At 41.5% G+C, this 14,930-nt stretch overlaps 1 protein-coding gene across 8 annotated transcripts in view; it reads right to left on the bottom strand.

The window, feature by feature from the left end:
- The window catches only part of ATP9B (ATPase phospholipid transporting 9B (putative)), a 286,760-nt gene that overhangs the window by 14,990 nt on the left and 256,840 nt on the right, over positions 1 to 14,930 (bottom strand). For all 8 annotated transcript variants that reach the window (XM_042860452.2, XM_008164437.4, XM_008164435.4 and 5 more), the window contains 6 exons: positions 12,592 to 12,675; positions 8,484 to 8,654; positions 3,931 to 4,029; positions 1,091 to 1,180; positions 440 to 584; positions 49 to 113 (listed from right to left, as the gene is read on the bottom strand). In XM_042860452.2, the coding sequence (XP_042716386.1) occupies positions 49 to 113; positions 440 to 584; positions 1,091 to 1,180; positions 3,931 to 4,029; positions 8,484 to 8,654; positions 12,592 to 12,675 (654 nt within the window). The remainder of the gene's footprint in view (positions 1 to 48; positions 114 to 439; positions 585 to 1,090; positions 1,181 to 3,930; positions 4,030 to 8,483; positions 8,655 to 12,591; positions 12,676 to 14,930) is intronic.

The raw sequence follows: 14,930 nt of genomic DNA on the forward strand, positions 1-14,930 counted from the left end.
TGTTGAAATGACATGTAGGATAATTTACATTAAATTAGATAAGGTTACCTTGCCTTCGATTCCAATTCCACAGTCTGCTGCTTGGATCATGCTGACATCATTTCCTCCATCACCTGGAAATACCATGGCACTATGCAGTTATTTATACTTTTTTCCTCTCTTTAGATCTCCTTCCTAGTTATGTAGTGTGTATTATTAAATTCTTGGAAATCGTGTATAGGTTAAAACAAATGCAACTTCAATGATCAAGATATTTTTGCTTATACATTTAAAAAAACCTTTTCTCAATGGATCATCTTTTACTGTAAAGAAGTTGTATTATTTGGAAGTGAAATGCCTTGAAATGTTGACCTATAACCATTTGGGTTCACTGTTGCCACCTACTCACCAAATTTATCAAATTCTTGTTACTATGAATGAAACTAGCTCTGGCACTCACCTATTGCACAAGTGCGTTTTCCAGTGTGGTGTTGTAACAGTTTCACAATATGAGCTTTCTGGGTGGGTGAACATCGGCAACAAACTACAGCAGGGCACTGACATGCCAGCTCTACAAATTCATGCTCATAGTACTTCAGACAAACCTATGGAAAAGAACATATTTTATCCTATTTGACGTTCTGTTCTTAATCATGAGAGGCACCATAGTACAGGCTCATTTCACGAATAGAAAACACTTTATGGAAAAGGAAATCCCTCTTTCTGCTATAGAGTTTTGCTTGAGTGACATCAACAAAACAATTTTACTCGCATTCTCTGGACCTTGGCTTTTTACTGTAAACTAGCACTCTTATAGCTGTTTCATTGGTTCCAATAGAAGAGACAAAATTTCAAATATTCACAGTACCAAATCATATTGCATACACCTTTCATTAATCTAAATCTGTCTTAAACAACCATCAAAGAACTAATACAATTGGGCTGTCTAGTAAAGGTGTTCTTGATTTATGGCACCGGCAACCCTGAGATGCTTTAAAGCACAGGGGGAATTTTGAAAACCTTTTTTTAAATAAATGAGGATATGAACACCCTTTCCTTTTCATATACAATAGTGCAAGTAAATTACTTTTGACAGAAGCCCAAGTCTTACCTCTAGAGAGTCCCCAGATATCACCAAGGCACAGTCGTGCTTCCTTCTAAAAGCATTAAGTTCTAAGTGAGCTTCTCCTCGACTGATTACCTTCAATAAAAATACATACTCAAAATGAAAAGATTTAATTGTTAAACAAGTTTGAACTGAAATACCAGAAACCAGAGAAACCAAACCCAGAAAGCACTAGTTAAGCACTAGTGTTGTACCCCAGTGTGTGTAACACCCAGGAAGTAGCTCTGCATGTGTCTTTCCCATCTTGTATGAAAGAACTGAGATGTGAAAGCAATCTTCAAACAGGAGGCAAATCTGTGCAGACAGCACATTCAGTGCCTCACCAAAGTGGATCAGGCTGCAAAACCATGTATATAAAATCTTGTAAGAACTTTATGTGGGATTGAGTCATTCAGGTTTGGTAACTCTAGATAAACCCTCTAACTCAGAAAAATGACATTGCTTAATAATGAGTAATATGTATCTGGAACAATGTGATGTGGCCACATTAGTGGTTCCATTAGTTTGGATGAAGAAAAGTAAAACCCTAAATAGTTCAAGAGGTACAGGAATACAATTACAGGTATTAGTCCTTTTTGGAACTTGCAGCTGAAAATGTTTGCCTAAGCAGGCAATATGAAGACTAGTTTGGGTATGAATAAGTACCATGGAGTCATATAAAACACACTAATCATAACGAACCTCCTGGGGGTCAGAGATTATCATTATACGGTATTTTTATTCACATAATGTATCATAGTATGGAATCAAATTTGTGAAATGCAATATGGGTTCAAAGTGTACACAATATACTTTTGTAAGGACCAAATTAAAACATAGAACTTGCAAAATTTACAATATAACCAGATTAAAATGTACTAATATAATTTTAAATACAAAATGTTGATTTTCAATTAGACTTTTCCTGAACTATCATATACAAGATACAGTTGTTAGTCTAGAACAAAATTTCTAAACTGCTTTCACATGTGATTTGGGCCCTGTCAACACTGGCTGTCCAAAGCAAATTTAAAATGGGTGAGCTTGAACCAGTTTTTAAACTGATCTGGGATAACACTGTTCTTGGCCTACCACACAGAATCAGAGGCTGCATGTCTTGAACCTGTCTGTCTCCAACAGTAGGAACTCCAGGTCTGGTTCCCATTAGCACACAACTATTTGTGTTGGATTAACTGCACACAAAGATCTACAGGGCCATTATGATGCAACTCAACAACAAAATGCTCAAAAAATAACAAATATGGAATTCTCTCTCCTTCCCTTCTAACTTAAATGTGTGTTGGGGGAGGCTGAAGAGGGAGGAGAAACCAACTCCTATTCTGTCTACCACCAGGGACTGGGGCCCACTACTGTGTCTAGCATAGCAGGAATCGAGAGGTGTCTTCACTCAGAACTCACTACTCAGCATGACACTCTCTCTCTATAGTGCCACCTGCCAGCTAACAAAGAGAAAGAAAGTTTTTATGTCTGCGACATATCCATTTGTTTCACCATAGAAACAAACAACATCTAAAAGCCTTAAGAATAAATTAAAAGGAGCATTCACAACCCCCAAAAAATCTAACTTTTTTTAATAGAGTCGAAGTGGCAAACACTTTTTTTGTTAACTAATATTTGGAATATCAGAGAAGACATTTTAGCAATGACTATCAATCTAGTACTGTGACTTCTAGTAATTATTTCTTTACTGCACATATAATATTATAAAATAAGCCATGGACCTACCATATTTTTGTGATTTTTCAGGTTCACCCCAAATTGATCATGTTCAATTAAATATTTATTTCAATTGTCAGATTTAAATACAGTAACATGCTAAAACATTTTTTCTTAAAATTGGTTGTAAAATGCAGGCATAGACAAGCCAGAATTCTATATAAATGCATTTTCTAACTAATTTAGAACTTCGTGTATTCTAAATTAACAGTGCCAAGCTGATCTCTTATTACTAATCTAGGTAATGAAAATAAAAATCTAACAAACTAAATAGATTTTGTTCAGGAAGACTTAATTTGTAGTGTTACAACATGGAAAGGTCAACAAAAATTGATCTGAAGTTTTATCAGAAGCATTAATAGTTTAATTGCAAATAGGAGTCTGCAGGGCCTAATTTGCCATTCTGATGCTTCAGAAGAAACTAAATTTACATGTAAATTATATTGAAATAATTATTTCTGTAGGTGCAAGTGGTTCATTTAGAACAAACAGACATTATGTCTGATCGCACATCATCAATCAAGGCCTAGGGAATCTTTATTTTTGTTTGAATCCAATATAGTTGATGTTATTAAAATATAACAAAAATGTATATAAATACAGATATTCAGTTTGCATTTCTATTAATTTTCTTAAAGGGACAAATGGGAAAATGCAAGTATTTTAATTGAAGTCTAATAGATTAACAATTCTGGTTTTCTGCTTTTGATCTGAACCCTTGTTCTGCAGAATTAATGTGTTTGGACTCTCAGTTACATCAGTGTAATTCAGGAGTAACTCAGTGGAAGTCAAAGGAGTTATACTAGTGTAAAACTGGTGCATTAGGACAATAAGTCCTTTATGAAACATCTGGAAGAAGTATCAATAAGTTCATATTTAATGCTTTATAATCTTCAGTCTTTAAATAATCACCAACTTGAAGTACAATTGCTATGGAATTGTAATACGACGCCCACAATAATAGCACATCAACTCTTTATAAATTAATCCTATTACCATCAATATCAAATTAATGATTAACAGCTGGCCACTTATTAAGCAATATTTATTTTACTCTAACACTTATTTGATGAGGCCAATCTTAAAATATTATCTGGAACTATACTTACAGGTCTGAAAATATGAATATCTTGAGTTCTAGATACTAAGTGGGAACTTTTTGCAATACAAGTAGCTGTCTCCAGTTTATCTCCTGTTAACATCCATATCTGCAAAAGAATTTTATAGAGTTAATTCAGCTGAACATTAAGATCTGTTCTCAAAAGCTGAATGATATTTGTATCGTCTTCAAATCTTCTCCTACTACTCTGCTGAACCTGACAACCAGGAAGGATGCATTGGCTGCACATATTTAAACTAAAGAAATTAATAGGCTAATTTTTTACTATAATTGCACACAAAGGATGAGATTACATACTGTCCCTTTTAGGCACAGCACAGATTATGCAGATCAGGGGGAAAAGGAGGTGAGTGGGTTATGGAGGATTTAAACTACTTTTGCATCCTCCCAATCCTGGGCTGTTCCAAGAACTGAAGAGGCTCCTGTGACCTAAGTTACAGCAGTCTCTTGGGGCTGCCCTATGGGCTAGAGCATCACTCCGAATCTCTGGCACACAGTATACTGTGGCCCTGCACTCAACACACCCCTCCTGCCCTCGCCCCTTCTATTGGGGCTTGCAAGGAGGCTTGGAAGGTAGCCTTATGTCGGTTATCCACAATTCCTGTGCAGGAAGACTGCTCCCTCCCCTCCAGATGTAAGCTGTTCTGGTCCTCTTGGTCTAAAGGGGCTGGAACCAGCATGAGGATTTCATCCAAAACACACTGGGCACTATACAGTTATATGGGAAGACAGTTTCTGACCCAAGGAGCTTACAGTTTTAAAGGCCAAAGTTAAAAAGTTGGGGAAAGAACAAGTTAAATGGATAGGTTTAGGATTGGCACGTATTTTGTTGGTTTTCTTTTGTTTATGTAACAATCTATCCCCCACTGCTCCTCTACTTAGCCACGGTCAGTTATTCTTAAAATGTAAACCATCCCTCTAACCATTAAGGGGAAAGAAGGGAAGATGGAGAGACAGAAGAGGAAAAGTTGGCATGGCGAGTGAGTCAGAGAGACTGTGATGCAGAAAGGAGGAAGGAGACTGAAGCAAACAATCAGCAGATTGTTTATAAATTGTTTTATTTCTGGCACCTAGGGGAAGGAAGTCAGTCTCTGGTGTGAAGGAGGGACTACTGTGGCCTATGGACCCCTCATGGGTATAGAGGGGAAGAGATGCCCCCTACTAGGACATGTTGGATTTGTGTGGTGACAAGGAGCCCTGCCCACACCTTGGGCCCTGTCCTGCTACTGCTCCAAGCTATCTGGCCATAAGATGTCTATAAGTCTGGCCTGCTTCCAGGAGTTGCTGCTCTTCCTTCAGACCATATTCCAACATCTGATGGAAAAAAGTGAGAATGTGGATTAAAGATGTTTGCTGTGGTCAGGGCCGGCGCAACCCATTAGGTGACCTAGGCCTAGGGTGCTAACATTTGAGGGGCGGCAACCGTGGCGGCGGGATCTTCGGCCGCCCCGATCGTCGGCGGTATTTCAGGGGCGGGACCTTCCGCTGCCTCTGTCAGGGGCGGCATTTCGGGGGCGGGAACTTTCCGCTGCCTAGGGCGGCAATAAAGCTGGCGGTGCTCCTGGCTGTGGTCATTGACTTCACAAAGGCATTTGATTTGGTTTGGAGGGAAGCATTGTGGAAAGTACTAAAATCATATGGAATTCCAGATAGGATAATTGCAATTATGGAAGTTATGTATGAAGATTCCTGTAGTGCTATAAGAGCAAATAGAAAATTGAGCAACTGGTTCAAGTTGAAGTCTGATGTAAAACAAGGGGGCATGGCATTACTGTCACTTTTCATCATGTTTTTAAACTGGACATTAAGAATGTTACATGAGTTGGAGGACTTGACAGTGGATGATCAAGAATTAAGCTCCTTAACTTATGCAGATGACACTGTACAACTGGATGATATGTTTGAATGAATGATACTCTTTGCTACTTTGAAAAAAATTGGTGTAGTCAACTTGGACTTACAATAAATGTCAAGATGATGAAGTGGTTGCATCTTGGAAAAGGGACAATAGAAAATACAGCAGCAGTGAAGGCAAGAACAAGTAAAATCTTATGTGTGGTTAGGAAGCTTGATCAGTGCTGATGGTGCCAAGGTTAAAAGGAGATGTGCTTTACCAACAAGCGCTGCATAGAAGTTAATGAACTTATGAACTTATAAACTTTGCATTTGGTACCAAAGCGAAAATGTATTAAACCAGCGTACTAACAGTATTACTCTATAGACTGGAAGCAGACATCAGGGGTATGCCTACACAGTATTTTGGAGTGAGTACAAGCAAGCCTTCCAGTCCACATACTTTTGCTAGCACTCTAAAAACAGCTGTATAGACAGCACTTTGAAGTGTGGCTCAGGATGGAGTTTGGATTTTGAAGCCTACCCTCTTTCCTAGGCTTCAGACCCCAAACTTCAGCCTGAACCACAACTTCAAAGTGCTATTTTCAAAGTGCTAGCATGAGCCTTGCTAGCCCTAGTCTGTTGACCCAGGCTGGGAGGCTCCCTCCCAGAAGGCTGGAGAAAGAGATGAGAGTTCTCCAGAAGATGAACATGTAAAGCATAATGATTTTAAGACAAACAAAGAAGTTAGGAAAGTAGGAGGTAAAATCAGGATACAGTATTGGCTGCCATCAAAAAGATTATGATGGTGGGGACTCCATAGAACACAAATAGATGATCGGCTACCAAAGAAAATAATGCAAACACAACCAAGGTCAGTCCAATGTAGAGGCTGACCAGTTACTAGATGGTGGGACATTGTAGGCAGGGGCATAACCAGGCTTAACAGAGGAATACGCCATGGACAGGAATGAATGGTGACATTGTACTGCTCCCCCAGTCTGTAAAAATGACTTGGGATGAGAAAAAGTAGTAGTAATACAAAGGAGAAAAACTATAATCAGAACACATTATTCCTATACATCTATTTCTCAGCATGCAGGACACTTCAATGCTAAGTAAGGTTATTGCAGACATGTATTATTAATTCATCTGAGGTTTTTTTTTAACAAACAAAAATAAAACTGGCAATGCATCTGATTCAGTTTAACCAAGGCTGACTCTACATATTTCTTTCTGTACAAAATTTCTTGGTACTCTTCTTCAATAAGAGATATTATGACAAAGTCAGGATGGACAGCTGCAAGAGTGTGGTGAAAGGCAGGTATGGTAGCTTCAGATAAAGACCCTTTCCCCTATGAGAAGGGGTTACCTCAGGTCAACTAGGGACACCTGAGTCCAATTATGGGCTGCTGGGGACCTTTAAAAACCCCTCCTCTGGTGACAGAGGTAGGAGAGAGAAGCTACTGCAGGGCTAGTGGTAGCAGTGAGATCGGTTTCTCCAGGATGAGAGGCTGCACTCGTCTTCACAGAGGAACAACTAAACTGAATGCCTGTTTAGGGGAAGGAATGGCACCCCATGGCCAATAATAGAACAACCCCCCGCATCCCTCAGAGAAGGGGCAGGAAAAAAGTATACCCCTTTATTTTGTGTTTGCGAATTGGTTTCATTTGTTTGGTGGAGGAGCACTCCTTGGGCCTGCCCCAAGGACTATTTATCAATATTTTCAAGGTAAACACAGAATGGGAAGACAAAACACTGTCCACAGTAGGACTGATTTACTCCGGGCCAGACGGGAAAGTGCTAAGCCTGGCGAGACGGAGGAGGTGCCTTGTCACAATATATAACCTAAAAAAGTTTAAATTTTTTTTTAGAAACCTGTCTGGTCTTGAGATTAAACTTTCTTTCTCAAGTAAACTGAGTCCTTTTCAAACTTGCCAGATTGATAGTTCTGTAACATTCTCTGTCTAACAAAACAGACACAGCAAAACTTCGGCAATGTCCCTTAAACCTTAGCTGAAGGAACTACCTACCTTTAGGGAAGTGGACAGTTCCCTCTTCAGGCCTATTTGTCCTTTGCCTCTTTGTTGAGACTTCATATGAATACAAATAAGTGCCAATTCTGACAGTGGTTTTATGATGTGCACACCTAAGTAAGATCACTAACTCTTTTAGTACACATTCCAAACAGGACAGTTTTATTGTAAAGACTGATAAGCATCAATGACAAAATAGTATTAGATAAATTCCTCTCTTTGCACAGGCTGCTGAAGAGGTGGATGCTTAAGGGGCATCAAATTTGTGGAGGGAAAGGGAGTTTGTGTGTTCTGCTTGCTGTTCATTGATACACCTCTACCTCGATATAACGCTGTCCCCGGGAGCCAAAAAATCTTACCGCGTTATAGGTGAAACCGTGTTATATCGAACTGGCTTTGATCCACCAGAGTGCGTAGCCCTGCCCTCCCTCCCCCGGAGCACTGCTTTACTGCGTTATATCCGAATTCGTGTTATATCGTGTCGCGTTATATCGGGGTAGAGGTGTATTTGTTTTTGTAATTTAAGCCAGGGACACCTGAGCCTTGGGTAGGTGCCCTTTTTTATTCTGTATAAATCTAAATAAATAAAGACAATACTAAATAAATCAGTTTTGAAAAAATACACAATTAGAACATCATGTTAACTGCCGTTTGGTAGGATGCATTTAGTACCTTTATTCCAGCATTTCTTAGCATCTCCAGAGTTGGTCTAACATCAGCTTGTAGTTGATCCTCTACTCCAGTGAGGCACAGCAATTCCATTTCTCTCTCCAAACTCTCCACAACAGCAGCCACCTTGAGGGCTCTATCATGTATGCTTAACTTTGCTTGGTTATAGCGATTCTGTTTGCACAAACACAAACCCCCCAAACCCTTATTTTAGAGAGCACTTGCTATCACTCGTAAAGAGAAAATAAATCTTCAGTTTGTCAGCATTAGTTGACAATGACTAATGATGTAACATGTTTAAATTTATCTAAATATCTTAAATCCAAGAACTAACAATTCTGAAAAGTAAAATCCACTGTTTAATCAACACATTTTGGGTATGACTACACTACGAAATTAGGTCCATTTTATAGAAGTCGATTTTTAGAAATCTATTTTATACAGTCGATTGCATATGTCCACACTAAGCGCATTAAGTCGGTGGAGTGTGTCCTCACTACCGTGGCAAGCATCGACTTATGGAGCAGTGCACTGTGGGTAGCTATCCCACAGTTCCCGCAGTCTCCGCCGCCCACTGGAATTCTGGGTTAAGCTCCCAATGCCTGATGGGGCAAAAACATTGTCGCGGGTGGTTTTGGGTACCTGTCGTCAGTCGCCCCTCCCTCCGTGAAAGCAACGGCAGACAATTGTTTCACGCCTTTTTTCCTGGGTTACCTGTGCAGATGCCATACCTTGGCAAGCGTGGAGCCCGCTCAACTCACCGTCACTGCTGCTGTTGTGGGCAAGTCTACTGTGGGGGCTGCTGTGATCCAAGTGGCCAGTGCAATCATTGATGTTCTGTTATCAAGGGTAGTGACTCTGGGAAATGTGTGGGTCTTTTTAGATTTTAGGTGCATCATATTCCTGTCCTTTGTCACTGGTGAAGAAGTCTTGCAGCCGTACATTCCAGTCCAGTCGGCGCTGTAACATCCCATAGCACTTCTGTGGTTGACACATGTAACAGCTTCAGGGCTCTTGCTCTTTTGTCTTGGCCAAGGTACCTTGCCCTACCCGCACGCCAAGCATTCGACACAGAAGCACCTGCAGCAGCTGGCATTGCTACACAGCAGCAGCTCCTTGCCTTCGCAGCAGACGGTGCAGTAGGACTGCTAACCGTTCTCGTCGGACATGTAGCTTGGCTGGGGGTTCTGGGAACATCTTCCCTGCCCGGCCCCTAGCAACCTCAAGGGCATGGTGTACAGCTCCACCGCTTCCGCTGCAACTCTACTCTCCTGCTCCCCAGCGACGAGCTCGGGGGATCCGTTCTGGTCCTCCTGGGAGCTGCTGGCAGCAGACGGTGCAGTAGGGCTGCTAACCATCCTCGTCCACTGTTCCACTGCAACTCTGCTCTCCTGCTTGGGGGATCCGTTCATGAAGCCTGGACAGTAGTAAGGAGCAGTTCAACTATAGGCGGAGCAAGTGCAGAATGGTGGTACAATGTGCTTTTGGAAGTTTAAAAGCTCGCTGGAGCTGTTGGTCAGACCTCAGTGCAACTAACATTCTCATTGTTATTGCTGCTTGCTGTGTGCTCCATAACAACTGAGAGAGTAAGGGGGAGACATTTATGGTGGGGTGGGAGGTTGAGGCAAATCGCCTGGTATCCAGTTTTGAGAAGCCAGACACCAGGGCGATTAGAAGAGCACAGCAAGGTGCGCTGCGCATCAGAGAGGCTTTGAAAACCAGTTTCATGACTGGCCAGGCTTTGGTGTGACAGTTGTGTGTTTCTCTCCTTGATGCAAACCCGCCCCCTTTGTTGATTTTAATTCCCTGTAAGCCAACCACCCTCCCCCCTTTGAAATAAAATAACTATTGTTTTGAAACCATGCATTCTTTATTAATTAAAAAAAAAAAAAGATAACGGACAAGGTAGCCCGGGTGGGGTGGGGGAGGAGGGAAGGACAAGGCCACATTGATTTTAGTGTGGCTACAATAAGCAAACTGTTTGAATTACAGCCTTCTGTTGCTTGGGCCATCCTCTGGAGTGGAGTGGCTGGGTGCCCGGAGCCTCCCCCGCCCCGCGTTCTTGGGCATCTGGGTGAGGAGGCTATGGAACATGGGGAGGAGGGTAGGCAGTTATACAGTGGATGCAGCCAGGGCCGCCCAGAGGATTCAGGGGGCCTGGAGCAAAACAATTTCAGGGGCCACTTACATTAAAAAAAAAAGTTGCAATACTATAGTAACATGTATTTGGAAATTTAAAAAATAACCAGTAAAATACATTCAAAAATTAATTTTTAATAATTTGAAAATACACGAAATACATTATTTAAAAACATTAAATGCTTTAATGGTATGTATACATTTGCAATTACATAATGGGCTGTCGTTGGGTGATGGTGATGGTTGGTGCCAATGGGCTGTCGCTGCCTGGGGATGGCGCTACTGTTGCCCAGGGCTGGGTGGGGAGCTGGGCTCTGGGTCTGGGGGTGCCCCGCTCAGAGGGATTGGGCTCGGAGCTGGGGTTCAGGGCTGCAGGGGGGTGGGGTGGGTCAGGGGGCTGTCCGGCTCAGAGGGACTGGGCTTGGAGCTGGGGGTCAGGGCTGTGAGGGCAGGGGTCAGGAGGGTGTCCGGCTCAGAGGGGCTTACCATGCTGCTTACTCCTGCCTCTCCCGGAGCCTCAGTGCGCCGCGTCCAGAAGTGGACCTGGACAGCGCTGCAGTGGCGTGGCTCCACGGGACCTGAGCTCCCGCCGCTCGGCTCGGAGCCCCGCCCACTTACCACACGGCTCTGAACGGGAGGAGCTCAGGCCACGCGGCTGCAGCGCTGTCCAGGGCCGCTGCTGGACGCGGCGTGCTGAGGCGCCAGGGGATGGGGGAAGGCGGGGTAGGGGGGAGCCTCCAACATTTTCATGGGGGCCCCTGCGGGGTACGGGGCAAATTGCCCCACTTGCCCCCCCGCTCCAGGCAGCCCTGGATGCAGCAGGGGTCTGTGCTCTTGTTGGCTTTCCCGCAGCTCCAATAGACGCTTCATCATGTCCGTTTGCTTCCCCAACAGACGCTTCATCATGTCCGTTTGCTCCCTCATTAGCCTCAGCATCGCGTCCTGCCTCTGCTCTTCGCGCTCACTTAATTCTTTCCTGGCCTCTGCCACTGAATGCCTCCATGCATTAATCTGTGCCCTATCAGTGCGGGAGGACTGCATGAGCTCAGAAAACACGTCATCGCGAGTGCGTTTTCCCCCTTCTAATCTCCGATAACCTCAGGGACGGAGATGATAGGGGGAGCGTAGAAACATTCTACGCTCTACGATTCTGGGGGGACTGCATGGTCACCTGTGCTGCTGAGTTCACCACACTGACAAAACAGGAAATGAAATTCAAAAGTTCCCGGGACTTTTCCTGTGTACTTAGCTAGTGCATTGGAGTTCAAAGTGCTGTCCTGAGCGGTCGCAATGGAGCAATCTGGGATAGCTCCTGGAGGCCAATACCGTCGATTTGTGTCCGCACTACCCCAAATTCGACCCAGCAAAGTCGATTTTAGCGCTACTCCCCTCGCTGGAGAGGAATACAGAAGTAGATTTTAAGAGTCCTTTAGGTTGACGGAATGGGGTTGGTTGTGTGGATGCAGTCATTTTTACATCGACTTAATGCGGCTAAATTTGACCTAACCCCGTAGTGTAGACCAGACCTTTATGTCAGTGTAACAGTGCAAGTTTCTTTGCACGACCCTTAAAGTGAATCACGAGATGACTTTATAAAAAGCAGGCCTCATGACACCTAAGTAGTGATTGTCCTCGTCTTTCAGAAGTAGTAGAATTTTGTGCTATACTGAGACTCTAAAATTAATTTAAATTAGGAACTTTGATGTTGTATAGCAATAATCTAATAGTATAATAAACAAAACTAAACAATATCCTGTGAAAGATTTTGTAATAGTTGCTAAGGAATGTCAAAAACTGTGATAGAATATCACAACATTTCTGTTTAAACACATCAGTTATTACAAATATTTTAATCAAAATTTGATCAAGTCATCTTAATAGAATACAAATAATAGTATTCCTTATAAAGTGCTTTGCATTATTTGAGCACAAGAGCTATGCCCAGAATACAGATTCCTCTCTATTTTCATACCTCAAAATCTTGGTACTGCTCTTCTGTTAATGACTTCTTGGCAACCACCAGAGTGCGCAATCCTTCTCGTGCCATGTTGCCACACTGAATAGACAAAAGTACAAAAGAATAACATAGGTAAAATAGCATGCTGTTCTGTACTACAGACCAACAATAGGGCATGTGGTACCTATCTTTACAGACAGGAATTACAGACTAACCAGCATCACATCAATACTTGGAAATGTATTGGAACAAATCATTATAACAATCAGTTTGTAAGCTCCTAGAGGATAATAGGGTGATAAGCAATAGCCACATGGATTTGTCAAGGAAAAAAAAAATCATGCCAAACTAGCCTTCTTTGACTAGGTTACTGGCCTAGGGGATCAGGAGAAGCAATAGACATGATATATCTTGATTTTAGTAAGTCTTCTGACACAGTCCAACATGGCACTCTCAAACTAGTTAATGTGGTCTAGATGAAATTACTATACAGAGGGTGCACAACTGGTTGAAAAATCATACTCAAAGAATAGTTATCAGTGGTTCGCGGTCCAACTGGGAAGGTATATCTAAGAGTTAAATAGAGGAGTTTTGTCATGGGTCAGATACTATTCATAATTTTCATTAATGACTTTGATAATGGAGTGGAGAGTATGGTTATAAAATTTGTGGCTGACACCAAGCTGGAAAGGGTTGCAAGCACTTTGGAGGACAGGATTAGAATTCAAAAAGCACCTTGATTAGTTGGAGAAGTGGTCTGAAATTAACAAAATGAAATTCAATAAAGGCAAGTGCAAAGTACTATACGTAGGAAGGAAAAAGCAAAAGCACAAATACAAAATTAGGGAATAACTGGCGAGGCAGTAGTATTGCTGAAAAGGATCTGGGGATTATAGTGGATCACAAACTGAGCCACCAATGTGATACAGTTGCAAAAAAAGGTTAATATGATTCTGGGGTATATTAACAGGAGGTACGTATTCCACTCTATTTGGCATTGGTGAGGCCACAGTTGGATACTGTGTTCAGTTTTTTTGTACCACACTAAGTAAGATGTAGACAAATTGGAGAGTATCCAGAGAAAGCAACAAAAACGATAAAAAGTTTAGAAAATTTGATCTATGAGGAAAGGTAAAAACTGGGTATGTTTAATGTTGAGAAGAGAAGATGGAGGAGGAGCTTGATGATAATCGTCAAATATATTAAGGGCTATTATAAAGAGGATTGTGATCAACTGTTTTACATATCCATCAATGGTAGGACAAGGAGTAATTGGTTTAATCTGCAGCCAAGGAGATTTAGGTTAGATAATAGGAAAACAATTCTGACTATAAGAAGAGTTAAGTACTGGAACAGATTACCAAGGGAGGTTGTGGAATCCCAGTCTGGGATGTTTTCAAGAAAAGACTAGACAAACTGTCAAGTATACTTGACCCTGCCTCAGTGTGGGAGGTTGGAATTGTTGACCTTTCGAGGTCCCTTCCAGCCCTACATTTCTATGATTTCCATAACAGCTAATTTGGTTTTTAGTCCCTGCTAGATTAGTCTGGACACTAGGTAAAATGATGTCCAACTAGTATATGGTGTCATAAATAAAGATAAAGGAATCACCAATCTTCCCTTTACTGCACATAAGGCATCCATCTACATGCTAAGAGAACTAAAGTTCAGACTAGTAAAATAGTGAGATTTGTTTCTTTTGTGCACACAGCATAGTGATTTTAACCCAGTCTGAACTCCTTTATCTCAAACATACCTTTTCCTTAACCAAGCTGAGACAAAATAAGTAATTTGGATCCTTGTGGAGCACCACATATTGAGAATAGCATTTGATACTATGGCTCATGAAATCTTAGTTGAAAAGATCATTCAAATCGGCTTTGATAAAAATGCTATAGTATACACTGAAAATTGGCTAAGAGGCTGTGATCTAAGTGGTAAAGTACTGAATTGGAGGAAGGTGCCTAGAGAGTTGTGCATAAATCTGTGTTAGAATAAATACTATTTCACATTTATATTCATGATTTATTAAGGAATAAACAGCAAACAGATAATAAACAGAGGAGATGTAAAACAGAAAAAATTCTGAAATAATACAAATATATCCAGAAATCTTAGAAACAGCAGAACTTAATAAAATGTACTAGTCTGTGAAAAATACAAGCTAATGGACAAATAGAGAAAAATCATCCACAATGCAGATATTCAGTGGTAATGAGTAACATGGGAAGTAGTAATTCAGAAAGAGACTAAGGAGTAAAAATGGACAGCAAATTATATATGAGTTTGCAATTGCATGACAGCAAAATAGGCTAATGTAAAGGGCTAAAAATGTACACTTGGATAGATCAAAT

Source organism: Chrysemys picta, chromosome 2 (genome assembly GCF_011386835.1).
Source record: "Chrysemys picta bellii isolate R12L10 chromosome 2, ASM1138683v2, whole genome shotgun sequence".
NCBI classification, from domain to species: Eukaryota; Metazoa; Chordata; order Testudines; family Emydidae; genus Chrysemys; species Chrysemys picta.